At 41.0% G+C, this 20,237-nt stretch overlaps 3 protein-coding genes and 1 non-coding gene across 6 annotated transcripts; 2 read left to right on the forward strand and 2 right to left on the reverse strand.

Moving 5' to 3' along the window:
* Window positions 1–152: 152 nt before the first annotated feature.
* plbd1b (phospholipase B domain containing 1b) lies at window positions 153–11,529 on the reverse strand. Of its 2 annotated transcripts, none has more exons than XM_030755418.1 (11): window positions 11,095–11,529; window positions 10,388–10,610; window positions 9,445–9,528; window positions 8,836–8,977; window positions 8,602–8,748; window positions 8,117–8,261; window positions 4,084–4,284; window positions 2,603–2,743; window positions 2,318–2,503; window positions 2,070–2,176; window positions 153–810 (listed from the first exon to the last, which is right to left on the reverse strand). In XM_030755418.1, exons 2-11 carry the CDS (start codon window positions 10,543–10,545, stop codon window positions 634–636), a joined length of 1,488 nt encoding a protein of 495 aa, XP_030611278.1. In that variant the 5' UTR covers window positions 10,546–10,610; window positions 11,095–11,529; the 3' UTR covers window positions 153–633. The 2 variants fall into 2 exon arrangements, with proteins under 2 accessions (XP_030611278.1, XP_030611277.1); XM_030755417.1 differs by having other exon boundaries at window positions 11,082–11,529.
* Window positions 11,312–11,384, reverse strand: trnar-ccu (transfer RNA arginine (anticodon CCU)). The gene has a single exon. It is a non-coding gene; the product is annotated as a tRNA-Arg (tRNA).
* A 186-nt stretch (window positions 11,530–11,715) lies between the features above and the next one.
* Window positions 11,716–13,340, forward strand: cby1 (chibby 1, beta catenin antagonist). Of its 2 annotated transcripts, none has more exons than XM_030755564.1 (5): window positions 11,716–11,876; window positions 12,108–12,206; window positions 12,382–12,487; window positions 12,610–12,722; window positions 12,965–13,340. In XM_030755564.1, exons 1-5 carry the CDS (start codon window positions 11,871–11,873, stop codon window positions 13,043–13,045), a joined length of 405 nt encoding a protein of 134 aa, XP_030611424.1. In that variant the 5' UTR covers window positions 11,716–11,870; the 3' UTR covers window positions 13,046–13,340. The 2 variants fall into 2 exon arrangements, with proteins under 2 accessions (XP_030611424.1, XP_030611425.1); XM_030755565.1 differs by having other exon boundaries at window positions 11,747–11,864.
* A 1,887-nt stretch (window positions 13,341–15,227) lies between these two features.
* pdap1a (pdgfa associated protein 1a) lies at window positions 15,228–19,106 on the forward strand. Its single transcript, XM_030755822.1, has 6 exons — window positions 15,228–15,384; window positions 16,168–16,250; window positions 16,338–16,412; window positions 16,713–16,837; window positions 16,927–17,078; window positions 17,623–19,106. Exons 1-6 carry the CDS (start codon window positions 15,372–15,374, stop codon window positions 17,655–17,657), a joined length of 483 nt encoding a protein of 160 aa, XP_030611682.1. The 5' UTR covers window positions 15,228–15,371; the 3' UTR covers window positions 17,658–19,106.
* The last annotated feature ends 1,131 nt before the right edge of the window (window positions 19,107–20,237 follow it).

The raw sequence follows: 20,237 nt of genomic DNA on the forward strand, positions 1-20,237 counted from the left end.
TTTAGTCAGTTTTATAAATATTTTATTTTGAAAGTAACCCTTTTCTGTTTTGCACCATCAAACTGAGTGTTGTAGTTTTAGTTAAAAAAAAAAAGTCTGCACATAGGGACAAAATGAACCACAGGTTATAAAATAATTTATTGTAGTCTGTGTTAATTTTCTTCCACACTGTGTAAACCTGAGTAAATATTGCATAGTTTAAATCAATAACAAAAATACTGTAAATATAATAAATACAAAGTGAATAGGATTTTCCTGGTGGTTTAAATCCAAACCTTTGTGGGAACCTTAACACAGTGTGTTAAATTACTGCAAACAAGTCCACAGTCCTCATGTCAGGTCAGAGTGCATGGTGATAACGCTGTCACTAATGGATAAATGCTGAGAAATAAACTCAACGCTAACTGCATCTCTATCTAGTATCTACTACACTCGATTTAGCTATCATATTTAGGTTGATGTTTTAATAGATTAATAAATTAATTAATGATAAAACATCGGTGTTGGCGATATTGTCAATTTTTTTACTCTCTGTTCAGCGGCACCATCACGAAGTCTTGTGATGCTGGATTTGTGGATTTGAACAAGAACACGGTTCCACGTGGATGCATGGCAACTTCCATCTCTGTGTTCTTAGGGCTTGCACAGCATGGGCCTCATGGTGACAAAGGGAAAGCTGTAGGTGTGGGGGAGTCCCTGATGAATTGTAAAGTTAAAGGACTGCCATGAGAATGGACGCAGACCCCCCTGCGTTGTGGGGCCATTTATTGCCTCGGCGACCAGCTGGAGAGCCATCTGGTAGTCTGTCACCTGTACCATGAGACAGAAATGAGGAGGGAACAGAAACATGTGAAAAGACAGTAATTTAATAAGGTTTATAAGCAAATCTCTTCTGCCATAAATGGAGTTTATAAATTCATTACCTTTACTTCATTTATGATATTGGCTTCAGCCACTTTATCTTAAACTGAACTGGACAGTTTTTATTTACACCAGATAATCTGTGAAATATGTCAACATCTAACAGAGAGATTAGCTACTATATTTATACAAACATTCACAGATGTGTCCAATATCATGTGGTGGAATATCTAGTTTGGGGCATCTACATTTGGATACTAGAAATGATTTACATATGGGTACATATGCAACATATTTTGACTGTTTGTCATAGCTTTTTAAAACCGAATGTAACCATATTTGTCCTAGCTTGGTTACCAAGGTTTGCAATTCATTGTCATATAAAGCTGAATGCTAGCTTTAGCTAGTGAAAAAGACAGGCTTAAATCAAAAGGTTCTTACTGGAGGAGCTCACTCTGCAGCGTGCTTTTAGTACAACCAAATACAGAACAATTGCTTGGTAGATCAAACTGAGAATCTGAGGAAAATCCATGACTATACGGTAGCCATATGTCAATCACAGGTTAGACATGCCCTGAAACACATTCTGATTTACTGTTTGTTTTACTTTCATTTACAAGATCAACATCTTGCTGTATTGAAAAAGACCTACGCCTAGCAACTGACACCATAAACACATTAATAACATATAAAACACAAACCCCTGCTGGCTATTAAAAAGAATGCAAGGTTTATGCACTTCTGCATTTTTTTCAGACCCAAGGCTACATCCATCTTATGTACACAGTCTATCTTGAAGGCCTATTAGCTCACTGAGATTAACATTTATCTTAAAGTACCACTTTCCCTAAAACCCTAACTCTTAGAGCAGCTGGCATAGCTATAGAGTCTTTCTAAACAAACAAAAATATACTGAAAACAGTAAAATGTAACTGAATGTTGAGAGTTTAACTGAAATAACTAAATGAGAAACAAAACAAGTAAAGAGAAATATCACTGCAGGTGTAACAAACTGGGACTATAAAGGCCTGTGACAGTAGTGAGTCACTAACCCTAAAACACTACAGGTAATGTGCAGTTTTGTAACACTATAACTTTGATGTGGGTGAAAATCACCTGACGTTAGTGTTCTAGGGTTAATCAAAGGTTGTTTTTTTTACCCTTCCCCTGACATACAGAACTGGCCTAATGTGCTGGTGTCCTCTGACCTTAGTATCATAGCAGCCCCCAGGTCGTGGCCTCCTTGGTCTCAGGTCGTTACGGCAGCAGATGGTTTTACAGGGGTGACCCTTTGAGTAAGGATCTTTCTTGTAGTCTGAAACAGAAGCAAACTGACTTTTATTCATGCTGCTTTCAGAACAAAAATATCCTGAGTTGTTCGTGTTTTCTGTGAAGTGCTTTGAGCTCCAGAGAGGATATACAGCAAGAGGAATAATAACTCTGTTGTTTGACCTACTGTTGTATCTCATCATGCGTTTGAGGGAGCTGAGGTCAGACACCTTGGCCTGGTCCCTGCGGAGGATTTTAGCTCGGGGACAGAGATCATAGGAGAAGTCCTCTCCGTATCTCTTCCACATCACACTGTAGCCACTCAGGTTGTAGATTTCAGCATGAAATGGTATATTGTATGACGGCCAATAACCTGTCAAATGGAGCACATTGGAGGTGGAGGTTGTCCAGACAAATTACTGCCTCAAACACTCAGAAATAATCACACAGACACAGATAGGTGGTTTCTTACCTCTGCGTAATGCTTGAGTCTGATCGGAGTGCATGACTTTCTCGGGAATCTGCTCTACAACAGTCAGAGCTCCATTCATGATGCTTTTACTTAGAGAAATCCTGCTCAGGTCCACCACCATGTACTGGCTGTTATATGTGCCTAAAATACAGAGGGTTACACGCACTCTTTCCTATCACACAGACGCTTGAGGTTTGTGAGGGTGTACATACCTCAAGCGTCTGGTCACAGTTACACCATTTAAAGTGTGTTGCCAAATTCACGAGGAAAGCTCTCAATGGTGGGAGGTTCAGGACACCTAGGGTGGTGATGTTGCCTAGGGTGGTGATGGTAAGACTGCCAATGGGAGTGGCAAAATTGGAAAGGATTGGGAATGAGTATCTCAGAGGGACAGCTTAGGTGAGCAGTTTGGAGACAAAGCATGGGTGGCATGGCACACATGGTGTGGATATACAGGAAAAATGATGTTGAAGACGGAGCTGCCAGATAGGAAGAAAACAGGAAAACAACAGAGATGGTTCATGGTTGTAGTGAAGGAGGACATGCAGAGGGTTAGTGCGGCAGAAGAGAATGGTAGGGATGGGGTGATACAGAGGCAGATGACCAGCTGTGGCGACCCCGAAAAGGAGCAGATACAGGAAGAAGTAAGTATACATATGGCTCCCACATAGTTTGGCATTTTTATGTGTTTGCAAATATTGGAGGGATTTTCTGAGATCTGGTACAGATATCACTCACTCGCATCAGGATGACATGTAATAACTTTGGCCTCAGCTTGGCCTCTAACACAAGATAAAACAGACATGGTTTGGGCCCAAAATTCGCAACCTTTGCTACAATAGCTTTTATTTACTAAAAGAACAATACTGGAAGTCATGTAGTCAGTCTAACTCTTGCTGCTTCTAGCATTTTACTGGAAAAGGAAAGCTAACATGCACGGTCTTGCATGCACCTGAGGGATCTGGATCTGGAGAAAGAAACACAAACCTTTGTCTTATGAGACACATATTTGCACATGCAATAAAAAAACCTAACAACCCCATCTAAATGAAATGACAACACAGGCTACAGGACACTGCAGTAGCTTGGCAGGATGGTGAATTCTGTTGTGTGATAAAGGGGCGTCAGTCTCAAGAACACCCTGTCCTGTTCTCTCCTCTGCCCTCCATAGCAACGTGACGTGAAAGATCAAAGCAGCTTCCCAATTAACACACACGAGCATTGTGTAATGAGAAGGATAGTCTGTTTGAGAGTCTGCTAAATCTCTATGGAAATTTGTCCTGTGAATCTTTGCATTGCCAGCTTTACTTCTCAAGCCCGCAATGCAGGGCAATGAGAGCATGTATTATTATTATTCCTAATTTTGTTATTTAAAATCGTTGCTGTTTTTTCTTTTTTTGTGCTTATTTTGGTTTTGAGTAAAACCTCAAACCTTCCTCTCAACCACCCCACTGCCTTAATTTATATCAGTGGGATCTCACCTGAGTTGTATTTGGAGAAAACCTGTGCCCACTCCTCTCCGCTGCGTGCCAGACTGTTAGCCAGTCGGACCCTCTGCCAGGCCAGCAGGCTGTGAGGGCTGAGCTGAGAGAACAGAGAGGTGTTGAAGACGCCGATGGAGGTCTGAGTCATCACCAGGCCGCTCCCGAGTAGGTAGAAGTCATCCAGAGACATCAGGAAGCCTGGAGGAGGAGAACGAGCAGCCGGTTTCTTTTTGACAAATAGTAAAGGGCTGGGGGTTGTTTGACAAATTCTTAATTATTATTATTAATTATTACAATTTTTACATCTAAATCTATATTAAAATGTGTAAAGTAAAATAAAACACTCCTGCTTTTATGATGAGTACTCTATAAGTAATTTCTTTCAGGTACTCTTTTATACTGTATATACAAAGGGAACAAAGCTTTTAGCTGCTCCTTCACACGTGGACCTCTGAGTATGTCCTAATGAACTCTGGAAGGAGGTACAGGGTCCTGTTGGGGAAGCATAGCCACTATAAAAATGAATTAGTCACTCTACCAGTTAAACTGATAAATGAACAGCTCATGCAGGGCAGACAGAAAAGTAAAGGTTTTAATGTAACGCTATTTTGCCAGTTATCTATCTTAATTTATTCTTAGGTCTGCATTTATTTAAGTGTGCCCATTTTGAGTTTTTGCTGTTTATTGATGATGCAGTTCCCAGCAGTAATCCAAGACGATTTTCTCCTATCGAGACAATAAAGTAATCGTATCTTGTCATAAATGACGTGTGCTTTCCTAAAGGATTTGCACATAATGATAAAAATGTATGACCCAGTTTCTGTTTGTAACTCTTAATCATCTTTCAGCTCAGTTGTTTTCAGTTTTCTGGTCAGCAGCTTCATTGTTTTGGTTCACTCTAATGGGTAATAGTTTTCAGCTGCAGCTGGAGGCTGTTTTAACAAAAATCTGTTAATTATCAATTGTCAGTATACACACACACACATACACGCATTCTTTTTTTCTTTAACAAAAATATCTAAGTAGGGTAAGTAGCAGCCAGGCGCTGCTAATCAAATGCACTTGATTAATTCATCATCATCAGATGTGAGCATCTTTATAAAAGCAGATGTTTTATAGAGTTTGCAGGTCTGGAGCATTGAGGCGTGTGTTAATATGATGCCACAAGCTTCCCAGGACTGGATGTCCCTGCAAATTTACCCCAAGGTCAGACTGTGCAGTGCTCAGAGATATTGCAAAAAACTCAAGAGCTCCATCTCAGGCATGTGTTAACATTCAGGACAGTGCAATTAGGAAAAAGCCTGAACAAATATGGCCTGTTTGGAAGGATTTCGAGATTACAGCCTCTTCACTCTAAAAAGAGCATGGTTGCAGAGCTTAGGTTTGCAAGGCTGCATCTAAAAAAAAAAAAACCCACAAGACTTCTGGAACAGTGTCCTTTGGACAGGCAAGACCAAAGTAGAGATACCTGATCATAACATGCAGCACCATGTTTGCTGAAACACCTCATGCCAACTGTCAAGCACGGTGGTGGAGGGCTGATGATTTGGCTTGTTTTGCAGGGCACCTTTCAGTCACTGAGTTGACCATGAACTCCTCTGTATATTAAAGTGTTCTAGAGTCAAACGTGAGGCCATCTGTCCAACAGCTAAAGCTTGGGTGAAATTGGGTCATGCAACAGGACAATGATCCCAAACACATCAGCAAATCTACGACAGGAATGGCTGAAAAAAAGAGAAAGGAATCAAGGTGCTGCAATGGCCCAGTCAAAGTTCAGACCTCCTGATTGACCTGACTGAAGTCCTGTGGTGGGACCTTAAGAGAGTTGTGCATAAATAAATGCTCGCAAACCTCAATGATCTGAAGAACATTGTAAAGAAGACTGGGCTGATGTTCCTCCACAACAATGTGAGAGACTGATAAAGTCACACAGGAAATTATTTTTTCAAATGATTGTTACTAAAGGTGGTTCTACTACTACTGAATCATAGGGTGTACTTTGTTTCTGTTTTTATGCAATCCTGTGAAAAACTTTATTCATATAGCTGTATGACTTATTAGCTTTTGCTGATAAAAGTTAGAAAAAAATATTAGTATCACTGCCATGTTTTCGCACCACCGTCTCTCAGATTACAGATGGCACATCCGCAGTCCCTGATTATTATCTCTGGGAATTTCGACCGTGCCTCACCTTCTTCAACTCTCCCTAACTTCACCCAGCATGTTGACTGTCACACAAGGGACAATGCAACTCTAGACCTGCTGTTTGCCAACACTACAGAGGCTTATAGCTCATCACCCCTCCCCCTGCTTGGCCACTCAGACCACAACCTGGTCATTCTCCACTCCACCTACACCCCCATGGTGAGGAGGAAACCCCCACCACCAAGAAGGTAATAAGGCTGTGGTCTGAGGACTGCAGTGAGACCCTGAGAGACTGTTCTGAATATACAGACTGGCAGGAACAGCTCCAACAAAACAAAGTCCAAGAGAAACATGAATAACATTTCTGGCCACTTTGAGGACAGTGGAGGAGCCACAGTGTCTGCTGACCAGGGGTGGGGTGGGCTAAAGACTGTTTTTCAATAGATTTGACTCTGGGGTGTTAACCACCTCCTCCGCCCCTCAGCTCCCATCTACCCCCCCTCCGTATGCTGTCCCCCCTTTCTCCTGGTGCAGTGCTTTCGCTACCTGCAGCTCTTCTCACTCCCACCCACAACAGAGCCAGTGGTGGTGATGGGTGAGAGGAGGATGTTAGCGAAGCTGACATCCATCATGGACAACCACCATCACCCTCTGCATGAGACCGTGGGTGCGCTGAGCAGCTCCTTCAGTCAGAGACTGAAACATCCTCGCTGCAGGAAGGAGCGCTTTCACAGGTCATTCATCCCAACAGCAGATATAGGCTGTATGACGCATCATGATGTCATGAGTCATTTGGATACTTTACCTTCACCGCCATCACTTTGTACACACAGTGTACCTTTACACATAGTACATATACATTTGATTTATTTACATTTCCACCCATAATGCATTCTCTGTACTCAAACTGCTGTAATACACTAATTTCACCATCGTGGGACCATTAAAGTTTTCTTATTAAAGTATTTTATCTTATGTTTGACCAGCAAGCATTAGAAGTGTTACACTAGCATTCCTCTTCAGACTGTGTGTACTATTGTTGGTAACTGTAGTTTCAACTCGTCATGTTACTTTTATTAGAAAAAATTAGGAAAAGATTATAATCTTCTTATTAGCATTAGAAGTACTACTGCCTCTATTGCTAATTCTGCTGGTGCTGCTATTACCAGTAAAATCCAGATGTAACAGAATATTTCTACTACTAATACTACACACCATCTCTTCTTGTTCTGCTGGTGCTGACCTGCAGAGCATGATAAATGCTCAGCATTGTCAGAGAGGAAGCCGATTAGGAAGGCCGCAGGGGGTGCACATCACCTCTGCTGACCCCAGTGTATTTCATCTCTTTGTTTCAATATAGTGAGGTGATATCCTTGGCCTGCTGCTCTCTAAATATAGTGCTTTAAAACCACTTGTGCTCTGATAGCAGTGGAGTCCATAAGAGGATTTTTTTGTGGCCTGGTCCACTTGAAAAATCTTTAGCCACAAAATTTCTCAGTCTCATCTAATTTGACAGTGAGGGAACACACTTCCTTGTGGTGTGCACACACCAGGTTCAGTGTTTTCTTATTACTGCCTAAGCTGTGTGCTTAGCAGGGGAATCACGTCGAGTAGGAAACGTCCATTGAGGATTTGGGTTAAGTCCTGGATGTCAGTGTTCATATTTTCCCAGATGAAAATGAACCCGTGCGGATTTAGGATAAGCAGTTCACCTCAGCTCGTGGATTTTACAAGAAAGAGGTGAAGAAGAAAGAAGCTCGTTCTGTGAAAACCCCTCTCTATCTGTAAATCCCTCATTTTCCAAATTTTCTTGAGACACATCAGTTATCTGAGTATGTATGTGTCTAAGAATATACTGTATGTGATATAGTGGAAGTGTGTGTACCGGGGTAGCTGCTGAACGACATCCTTCCAGTGGCGACGCGCGTGTCGGACACCTTGAAGTCCCAGTGTTTATAGATACGCATGGTGGCTGCATAAGTATACCAGCTGGAGTGGCCAACTAGCAGGTTCTCAAAGCCTGGCAGAACCTGAGACACAGAGAAGAGAGAGAGGGTTGTGACATCTGTGGTTTTTAAAGGAAACAAGTTATCCCTACTGAATTGTAAAAAAAGAGTTTAAAGTGGAGGCAACATTATTAAGACAGGTTAATTATGTAAATAAAAACCTAATAACACAGTTCCATGTGAACTTTGTCTTTGTTCCCTGGAGGGGTGTAGGTGAAAGAGGACATAAGCCCCTTGCAATGGCCTTTTACTCTCATTTAAAAGAAGAAAACCCCACTCACAGAGGCCAATAAAAGCAGTTAGGCCTGTGTTGAGGTTTCCCCAGTGCTCCCTCACAGCTTGAGCCAAATGAGCTTGGCCTAACCTTTATGAGAGCTGTGCAGTGGCCCATCCCAGGCATCCTGAACGAGCCGGACCCCGCGGAGGAGTTGGAGCGAGGTGTCAGAGCTGGGACAAGATCCAAGAGGTCACCAACACCATTTAGGAACTGGACCGTGAACGCTGATAGAGGCTGGGCAGGAGGGAAAGAGCAAGTGGCAAGAGAGCCATGAAATGACTGTGACAACTCTCTCACAACCACAAACACACACATACACACCTCTCTGTGTTTGCTTTTGGCCCACTGTGCGGCTCCTGCATGGAGTCCATCCAGCTGAGCCAGGATCAGTCCCAGATGCTTCCACAAGGGCTCGCTGTTTCTCCTAAGCTTCACCTGCTCTCTGGCCCACTGGTCTTGTTTGCTGGGGACCGTTACAATTTTGGAATCAAAGTTTGCCTCGTGATGGTGCTGTTTGACATCGCTGTGCATCTAACAATCAATGCACTTAGTATAGACTACTGTTTGACATTTACAAGACACAATCACGAGCTGTATATAAAAGATGGCTGTGGGCATCGTGATGTCGCACACTGGTTAAATGAGGTTTTGGTTGTAAAGCTTTGAACTAGACGTTGCCATCTTGCTGTTTTTAACCCAGGTGTGATGTGTAAGGAGTGAATGTGACACAGCATGCTTAAAATGTAGCCAGTCGTGAATGAGAACGTAGCATACCCTGCTTTGTCAGCTATTTGAAACACAGTTTATCCAGTAAGACTTGAAGCTAATAAACTTAGTGCTTCCTGAGGTCACAGATCAAGTGAGCATTAAAGTCATATTCCTATAGACATCTGTAAAGTCTATATATATTTATATGGTTTAAGACTGTACCTCAAAAAACTTTTCAAGGGATTCAGGACCTTTTCATCCTTGATAAGCTGAGGGTACATGTTGGAGTAATGACTGAACATCTGTCTGCAATGGAGGAGAATAAGCAGTGAGGGATTAGCCCACATGTTGCAGCTAGAGCAAGCAGCTACACTGTCAAGCTTAATGAGAAATCCATTAAAAGTCAATTTAGTTAAGCCAAAGCAAGGAAATATATGTCAGCTTTAAATACAAAATACAGATCACCTTTAAGGACTGTTTTATGAAGATGTAGAGCAACCAGCAACCAATGAATTTAGACTATGGAGAACATATAATACAGAACACACAATACTGTTAAATATGCCAGTTTTTCCACAGCAGATTTAATAGGAAAATCATTTTACTAAGAACATTAATGCACAGTTAGTCGCAGTAGGCCATGGCAGTGCAACATTTCTGCAGATTTGTCACCTACATATTCACACTTTCTACAAAAAGGCCTGCTAATGGTGACTGAGAAGGCCAAGTGAACTAATTAGGATATTAATAAAATCCATTTAAGAAAACAAGGTGCCCTATCATGCTGCAGGTAGCCATAAAGCAACGTGCACAGTCACCAGCAATACTCAGATAGGCCATTGTATTCAAATGACTGACTATTATTAAAGGGGTTAAAATATACCAAGAAAACATTACTCACACTGTAACAGCCCAACCAGCCCTGGACTGTTGACACAAGGCATGTCAGTGTATTATTATTGCTATCTGTGGGTGTCAGCAGAAATGCTCCAGCACAATTCATCAGCTGTACCATTTTTTGGTTAGTATTCACACGTCAGAGGCAAAAATTAGGTGATATGTTGCACTGCGTTGCTGCCACATGATTGTCTCACTGAAAGATTACATGAAAACTGCTTGGTAAGTGCATTTTATTTATGTTTGCTTTTTGCATGTTACCGCTCACCCAGCAGTGAGGTAACCTTCCAGGTAGCCAGCCAGGAAGAAGGTGGTCTCATCTTCCTGAGAGATTCCTCCATGTCCAGCACTGATCTCCAGGATGCCCCATCCTGAGAGGAGCAGAGTGTCATTGAAGTACCCGTAGGCTCCCCCCTCTGTCTCCATCAACCCCTCCTTCAGGATCACACTTTTCTGGGCAGCATCCCAGTGCACGGTGGCCTCTTGGAGATCTACCATTGTGGGAGGATGGGTTACATGCTTGAGGTTAGATAACACACATTATGTAAGATAATGTCATGCTGACAGAATAATTACAAGAAAAAAATGCATTTTTAAAAACACTTTGTTATGTGTTCTTATTATCTGTCAAATTAATGTAGATTTTATGGACCAGCACGATGATGCCCTTGCTGGAGTACACAGGGATAATTTTTTAAACTTAATATTAGTTGACATAAATGTTACAAAAACATTAAAAATGTATTTTAAATCGCTGTATTTCGAGTTATATATTTTAATCAGTAAAATTTATATAAAACATAACACAGCACTGGACAGAAAGGGTATGTCAAACATAACCATACGGTATTTTATAGCGCCAAACGAACATTTTACTTTCTAGTCATGTTCAACGGAGTAATATTGGACGGATAAAAATTTGTTTCCGCCGTGTATAAGAACACCACAACATCGTTACTCACGGTAAGTTTGCACCTTAGCGGTCGCGGATTTCGCTGTTACAGCTAAAGTGCTCAGCAGTACGCAGAGTGCCATTCTCCGCTGGTCCATGTCAGCGGATAGTATCCTACCTTCTGTCCGCCTCTCATCTACTTACACACACATTTTCCAAAAATGTGAAGCGACTTCTCATGCCGATGAACAACTAGTCAATTTTACTGTCTGGTGGCTTTTCGACAACGAAAATTTGAACCACCCCAGATGGGACTCGAACCCACAATCCCTGGCTTAGGAGGCCAGTGCCTTATCCATTAGGCCACTGGGGCTTCGTGAGTAAGAGGGCGGGGTCCTCATATTTTAATTCCACAGTATCCGTGGTGTGCGTTTTGTATTGTGTTGTGTATAATAGTAGCTTTAATGCGGACTTTTTGAAATTATGAGTTCATCCGATTAAAAACATTAAAGCGTTCTACCATAAAGACAGGGAAAGATCACCATGGTGATACTGTTATGCTGCGTGGGTGGTTCCATTATCATTCAGAAATAGGGGGATTTTGTGAACTTCAAATTTCAGTCAGTATTAAAATGTGAAGACCGTACACCACATAGGGCTGTCAAACACTGGGTTACGATTTGAATTTCTTTAACGGTAGTATAGTGGGTAATTTTTTCCCAACTAGTTCGCACGTAAGTCGTGCAATATAACAGGACTTGGACAAATGGAAAGTTCGCACCTGCGCAGTGGCTGGCAAACATGTTTGGCGAGAAAAGGATTCGCACCACCGCCTTAAGTATTTAAATAAATAGTATGTATGGAGGTAAATATATTAGCTATATATTTATATTGATAAAAAAAAATCTATCAACTAATCTGAGCGGCAGGCGATAATTTCATTTATATATTAAATATGAGTATTTCACACTACTAGCCGTTTAGCAGCAATTTGGTCGTGCACTGTTAGCAACGGTAAACAGAGGCAGAAGCTAAGTGATAACTAGCGTTATTTTTAAATTAGTAATTACCACTTCGTTTACCATCTCTGATACAGGACCTCAAAAGATCACTGAGGATGCCTCTGTTTGGAAACTTATTCAGTCCGAAAAAAACTCCTCCACGCAAATCCGCCTCCTTGTCCAGCCTTCACACGGTGAGTGAACCTCAGCAGCAGCAACACTGGAAACATCAGACAAGATTTGAATGAAGCGCGCTGCTTCGTAATTAATTAGTCGAAAAGCACTTTTTAGGGTGTTTAATCAGTGTAACATCCTGTGAGATAGTATTCACTGTGCGCTCTGTTAGTTATATCTTCCCATGTCTTTTAGTTGGATCGCTCAACCAGAGAAATAGAGCTGGGCCTTGAGTATGGACTCCCTGCGATGAACATTGGAGATCAGGTCTTGAAATTTGAAGAGGGACAGTGGATCACAGGTAATGGCCTTTATGAGTAAATACTTTTCAGTTGTATATGTGTGCGTGTTGCCTTCATTGTCCGTCCCTGTGTGGCCAACACTTAACAGATAGTGTTTTGTTTTTCTTCTTTGTGAAACCAGAATCTGGTGGAAATGCATCTAGTAGGGAAGTGCAGCGGCTTAAGAAAAAAAACGTCCAGCTGGAGGAGGAGAATAACCTACTAAAACTAAAGATTGAACTTCTCCTGGATATGGTGAGACCTGAGCAAATATCATTATGTACTTAAATTACCAGTAATATTAAGGATGCAATATGAGGAAAGCTGTTTCAGACTGATGCAGTGACTCTGGATAAACTTGTGTTCAATCATGATAAGGCAATATAACTGTGGCTGCATATTATATTTAAGTTACATTTAATTTCCAGGTCATTTGGTTATATAATGAGGTTTGTTGCAAAAGAGTAATAGAACAATCTTTAATCTCTTTCTTTAAGCTGACAGAGACTACCGTAGAGTATCACTTGATGGAGAAAGAAGTGGAAGAAAGAAAGATTCAACATCGAAGGAAAAAATGACAGATCTAATCTAGTGCTTCCATTGTATGAAGCCTTTTTTTTTTCAATTAAATAATTTTGTTTTCAGATAGTTGTAGGTTGATGTAAAAAGATAACAGGATAAACGATATCATACATTTTCCTCACAATGAGGACTCTTGTGTCTTATGTTTCATTCCTTAAATAGCACCTACTGTATGTGTTCCAGTTTGAATTTGTTGAATTATTTCACCATCTGTATGACACACAAAACCTGATGGTTAATTATTATTTTTCTGTTTTGTATCAGATTAAAAGTAAATCACATCTCTGAAAAGCATTTTTTCTTGTTCTGTCATTCAGTTTTCAGAAAGCAATGTTTATTCATTATTGGATTTATAATTTTTATACTGTAACACATTAAGAAGAAAACATTTTAAGAAAAGGGAGAGAGAGGACGGGAGAGGGGTGAGAAGTCTGTGTGCGGGGTGGGTGGGCTCATGGAGGATGCACATAGCTCTTTCCCTGCATCCGGTGGTGTAGATGTCTGTGATTGGTGTTAAGTTGCACCCGATGGTCCTCTGTGCAGACTTAACCACTGTGCACCCAGAGTACCACACCATGAGGCAGGTGGTCATGATGCGCTCCACCACACAGCTGTAAAAGGACCCGAGGATGTCTGTCTTTAGGCCTGCGCTCTTCAAATTCCTCAGGCAGTACAAGTGTCGGTGGGCCTTCTTAATGACAGCGGTGGTGTTGGTGCGCCAGGTGAGTGTGTTGGTGAGGTGTACACCAAGGTACTTAATGGAAGGGACCATTTCCACAGCTGTTCCCTCGATGTAGAGAGGAGGGGGCGCTGCACCAGTTCTGTGAAAATCCACCACCATCTCCTTGGTCTTCTGGACTTTGAGGATGAGGTTATCTTTGCACCACCGTATCAGGTCTTCTACTTCATCCAGCTACAGGAACAATAATGTGACATCCTCATATATGCCCTCAATATACATACTGAGTGCATGTCTCTAATCTTTGCATGGGACAGAATCATTTACAGCTTAAATACCTACCATATGGGGCTTCACTTGGTGTACAATAAATGCAGTCAAGTGTTTCTAATTTAACTCATGACAGATTAAAAAAACCATCCTTCTGAACTGGGCTCAGAACAGAAACAGAAAGGAAAAGACAAACTGGAGGCATTATAACATGTCATTCTTTTATTTATCTTATTTGTGCATAGGCCTGTACAAATTCTGCCTGAGAAAAAAAACAGACGAATCTGAGTGTGATTCTCAAGTTCATTATTGTTGGGTAAAACTAGATGTGGACTTACAAAATAAAAAAATATACCAAAATTTTAGCCTTTGTCATATACAGTAAATTCACTATATGGTTCTCTGATTAAATGCTGCATGGAAGCACTAGTGATGGAAAGTCTCATGAAGCCTTGAAGCTTTCCGTCCCATTGGTTCAAAAAAGGGTTCATTTCATTTCAAATTATTTCATTTAAAATCTTCTCTGTCAGTGCTAAAGCAGCTTATTCTGCTACTGACTTGTTTTGTGCTTCTGGTAACCCAGGTGGTGACAATCAGGCTTGTCATCATTGGAGGTAATCTCAATGCAGAAAGATATCAAGATGAGATTCTGCAACCAGTGACAATCCCATATCTCCACAGTCTGGGACTGAACTCTATCCTCCAATATGATAATGCACACCCATTGAGAGTGGGGTTTATCAGAGAGTACCTCTCTAATTTGGGAGTGAAGATGATGGAGTGGCCTGCCTGCGGTCCTGACCTCGATCCACCAAACACAAATTTCTTTACATTTTGTAAAGTTTATTTGTGATGGTCTATAACAGTCTCAGCGTGGGAATAATATGTGGTTCATTCACTCATTTTCTAATCTGTTTTTAATTAATGTGTGGGTAATGGTAATAGAGTTCTGTCACTGTCAAACAGCATGTCAGTATGACGGCTGCAACAGGTGTTTTCAAAAGACGGGACAGTGTGATTGTGAACACTAGAGTTATGGTGACTTTATTCATTTTTATTTGTTTTTATTTGTTATCACAGGTTAACTGGCGAACCGATAACCGATTGAATTGAACCGATGAGCGTTACCTGCACCTTTTATGAATGATCTCAGTCTCTTGATCCAATTGGTCGACGCGCACTTCATTCAAATACGCAGTGCCGGTTATACTCCTAACTGCGCATGCGTACGTCCCTGTAAGCGAAAGCAGGCGTCTTCCAATAGCGGGAGAGACGAAGTACTTTTTTCCTTTTTATCCAGCACTTTAAATACCGGCTTTACTAGTGAGCTGCTGTATTATTCCTTGGACTTTTTATTGGCTTCACTTTTAATAATGCCTCGTGGTGGTAAGTATTAAAACGAAAAAAATTTACGTAATGTACCCATTTTGGCAGCACGGTCTAGCTAGCAGATTGTTAGCCCTTTGAAATCACACATGCTTAGCATGTTTAGCATGCTACATAGTTAGCATAATGTAATTTTCTGGTAAGAGCGGTTTAGTAGAGGCACCGGAGACGTTCTCTGACTAATAATTTTATTTCTCACATGAGCACAGCTGCCAGCTAGGTGGTGACTTAAACCTGAATAGCCACATTTTTTTGGTTGTTTGCTTTCAGTCGCTAGTACCGGCATGCGCACAGAAGACCGTGTCCGGATCACGTTTACGTAATCAGTTATAGAAATTTGGAAGTTGTTTTCGTTCCAGTCTATCCTCACACATGTGTCGTCAAAGTATTGAGTGTATTTTTTTTTCTTTTGTCTGTATTTCCTTCTAACACTCACCGGCCGTGAGATTTGCCGGTGAAGGGAGCTGGTCCTCCATTAACGTCAGTGTGGCTCATCGACACCCACAGTATCTGCTCCTGTTCACACAGCACGTACTGTGGCTTTACACAGTCAGGCTGAGTCCGATGTGAACTGTATCATCACCCAGAGACGGCCGAGGGCATTTGTTCTCAAACAAAGCGTGTACATATAGTGACTATGAGATCTGAGAAGTGACCATTAGCTGTCACTTTCTGTCCTGTGGTCAACTTTACAGGTTGCTTATAAAGTGTCTAACGCCCCCACCCAAAAATGGATAGATGTAGTCTATTTGACAGGTGACGGTTCGGACAATTGTCTTGCAGGGAAAAAAGGCCACAAGGGCCGAGGGAAGCAGTTCAGCAACCCCGAGGAGATCGATCGGCAGATGAGAGCCCAGAGAGAGATGGTGAGTGAAAGATTTATTTATTTATTTTTGCACCTAATGTGGGATCACCTTAAAAGAGGTCAAGTGTAATTGAGTGTATTTTAACAGGAAGAAAATGGTGGTGCAGAGAAAGGGAGCTCTTCAGAGTCTGAGGAGGAGAGCAGCAGTGACGACGAGTCTGAGGTGAATGGTTTATTAATTTGTCACTGGGTGAAAATGTGCGTGAGAACCTGAAAAGGCTTGTGTTTCGTTTCAGTATCATCATTTTTTTTTTTTTTTGGGGGGGGGGGAATAGCTTTCAATAAATGCTTAGCATCACAAGCACCATTAAAACACTCACTCCTTTTCATTAATCTAAGCATGTTTCAGCAGCGCACAAATCTGAATTTGAACTGCGACAATAGACACCTAGTTTGTGTATAGATACTGATGCAAGCCCTGTGTTAGTGAATGGTGTTAGAAGTTTTTCGTTCTTTTATGTAGGTTAGAAAGAGGAGTGGTGTGGAGGGGCTGATTGAGATTGAGAATCCCAATCGTGTGTCTCAGAAGAACAAAAAGGTAGCTGAAGTAGACGTCAGCGCTCCCAGAGAGCTTTCTCGCAGGGAGAGGTGAGTGTCAAACAAAAAAATGTTTTGATTTGGTTTGTCCTTCAGATTTTTTTCAAGGAGATTAAATATTACTGTTCCTTTTAATACAGAGAAGAGATAGAAAAGCAGAAATCAAAAGAGCGCTACATGAAACTTCATCTTGAGGGTAAGACTGAGCAGGCCAGGGCTGACCTGGCCAGACTGGCCATCATCAAGAAACAGAGGGAGGAGGCTGCCAAGAAGAGAGACGAACTCAGGAAAGGTAAGAAGATTGTGCGTTGGTACACACAACCACAGGTGTCACATGTGACTCCGTCTGGCTGTTTGTAATTCAAAACTAGACCTTCCAGGTTTGTAGGTTATTGCATCATGTTTGTTTCTGTGGCTTTCATGGTCCAAATAATGTAGCCCTTTGCATCCTCAGTGAGTGAAGCTCCAACACAAAAGCTACAGAATGTGATCCAACATATCCTCTCTAGCTTGGGCATTTAAGAGTTGAGATTTGTTTGTACAGGGAGAAAAAACTTAGTGTGTACACACAGTGTCTTGACATGTACCGCTAGATAATACAAATGTGATTTTGTGAAGGGAAGCAGGCAGGAACTTCTAAGAAAGTTCCAGGATGTCAGATGCTTGCAAGACTTGCTGTTTTATCGTGTGCTGCATGAGCGAGCTGTTGTCATAATTACAATAATCAGGAGCAGACTTTATGACTCAAAGTGTGTGGATGAATTTTATGGAAACGTTTACCCCATTTGAAACTCAAAGCTTTGCGCTGTTTTCTGTTTGTCATTTCTTTTCATCAGAAAAAGAAGCCGAAGAAGCCAAAGCAAAGCGCTAGACCTTCACCTGAAAGCTTCGGCATGTGCTTCACTCTCAGAGGGATGGAGGGAGATGGAGAGGAGAACAGGGTGGGGACCATTATGGATAGTGTCAGATCAGGGCTGCTCTTAAACTCCTGTACCTCATTTTAAATCAAGCTCGTGGGGCTTCCACAACAGAGAAAACGGGTGGAGTTGAAGCAAGATGAAGAGAAATGCAACATTTGGATTGCCTCTAGTTTTCTTTAAAATTCTTTGAAGGTTCCAGAGGAGACAATCGCAGGTTTTCCAAGTGCTTCACAGCCTCTTCACTGTTCCCCATTTACCAGGTTTTTAATTTTTAAGCTGCTGAAGTTATTTGCATTCCTTTTGATTTATGCCTTTTTTTTTTTTCCCCTTCCTTTAAATTTCTTTAATACAAGGTTGCCTAATAGATGTTACCGGTCATGTAATACATTGAGTGTGCACGAGGATTTCATTGGTGCTTTACCTTTTCTCTAATTTCATGTGTTTTGTAAAAAGGCAAACCACTGACAGATGGAACATTAAGTATACATTAGCAGACAGGAAATGCACTCTGGAGTTTACTACTTTGTTCTGGGTTTAAAATGGCATGCTGCACCACAGTTATCAGCCATCAGTTCACTTGATATGTTGCCCCCCCCCCCTCCCGCCTCCTACATTAGAGTAAAATAGAATTTTCCAGAGACTGGTGTCCCATTTTTAGGTCTGGCATTGATATGAGAATGACATTTATTTGGTAATTTACAGAAAGAATTGGCTGTCCTCCCCACAACAGCTAGAAAACTTTTTTGGTTTGTCGTATTTCCCGTGATAAATTTTTTTTTTTTTAATTAACACTTTTTTCCCTTACGGTTGATGTTTCTTGGTTCAGGACTGGGTTTTTTTCTTTAAAAAAAAAAAAAGACACTGTTTAGGGGGTCATGTCAGTGCTTGAAAGTTCAGTTTTAAGCAGCCTCAGTATTTCTGACCTAACGCTGTTTCCAGTGGGATCTTCTGTAGTTCGCTAGGAGAGTGTCTTTTTGTCGCCTTGTTAAAGTTTACATAAGACCAGCTTACTGTCTTCTGTAATTAAAGTGCTACAAAGAACATACACATACTTTCTTAGGTATATTTACAGTCAGCAGTAATGCACTTGTATACATAAGCACCACTAATAACAGCTTCCAAATGATGACTCAGCTCTTCTCACAGTGCAAACAATCACTGAATGCCATTAACTCACAAAGAGAGGATTTCCTGCAGGGCAACCGTGTTGTTTAGACTTAACTGGTGTACATAATAAACTGGTAACTCAGTATATGATACATTGGAAATTTCCTTGAACAGGAATATGGAGTTTGCTGTAATGTGGAAGGGGTTCACAGAACGAACTGTTGGAAGTATAAAGTGTATTTGAAATCATTTGAAATAATAAAATGAGCAGCCGTGTTGCTGTATCTAATTTACGCTGCATGTGTTGGTCTCTTTCAGTTTCTCACCTGACAGTAAAACGTATTCTGGTAAGTTGGTTTTACCTGGAAGTGATACTTAGGCAGCAGGCACAAGTGTTACTGTGCGAAAGTCCTGAGCCACCCCCTCATTTAAAAATATGTTTTGCTTGTTGCAGTAATCAGTTGAAACATGCAAACGCACATGGAGTATATGAGGCAAAAACAGTGTGTGTACAGTTCTAATGTACTTGAATTTGGCAAAATTGCCTTTATTGTTCAGCACAACCTGAACTCTGAGGCAGCTTTCTTCTCATTTCTTCTTCAGGAAAAGTTCTCAGGGCTTCTTGAAGGACATTCAAAGCTCTTCTTTGGATGTTGGCTGCCTTTTGGTGTGTTCTCTGTCAAGATGATCCCACACTGCTTCAGTAATGTTGAGGTCCGGGCTCTGAGGAGGCCAATCCAATGTGTGTGGGGTTTTTTTTTTGGTTTTTAAATCCAGGTATACTTTTGATGTATTGATGGAGTGTCTGGGATCATTGTCATGCTGAAAAATGAATTGGTTGGCCAACATTTCTAAAAATCCTTTTTTTGGATTGGGCTTAAGTAATATTCTAGTTTTCTGAGATACTGAATTTGGGGTTTTCATTAGTTGTCAGTTATAATCATCAAAATTAAAAGAAAAACATTTGAAATATATCAGTCTGTGTGTAATGAATGAATATAATATACAAGTTTCACTTTTTGAATGGAATTACTGAAATAAATCAACTTTTTCATCATTCTAATTTTATGACCAGCACCTGTATCAGTTTTGACAAGATCCCAACACCACCGGGTGAAATGCAGTCCCAAACCATGACAGAGCCTCCACTGTGTTTTTGCTGATGCCTGTAGACACTCACTGCTGTACCTTTATCCTTTAACCTATATCAGACTGCGTTTTCTTCCGCATTTTTCATGGATTCAACTGAAGTAATGGGAACATTTTTAAATTTTTAACCTTTTTTTGTGACAGACCGCTAGTAATGAACTACCTCAAGTAGTAAATACAATTTAATTTTCAGTTTTTGTTATGTATAGACACAGCACTAGTTTAACCCTTGAGTCAGGTGCCCTTTTTATGTTTGAGTGATTCATAGGTCATTA

The sequence above is a fragment of the Archocentrus centrarchus genome, chromosome 19 (assembly GCF_007364275.1).
Source record: "Archocentrus centrarchus isolate MPI-CPG fArcCen1 chromosome 19, fArcCen1, whole genome shotgun sequence".
Lineage (NCBI taxonomy): Eukaryota > Metazoa > Chordata > Actinopteri > Cichliformes > Cichlidae > Archocentrus > Archocentrus centrarchus.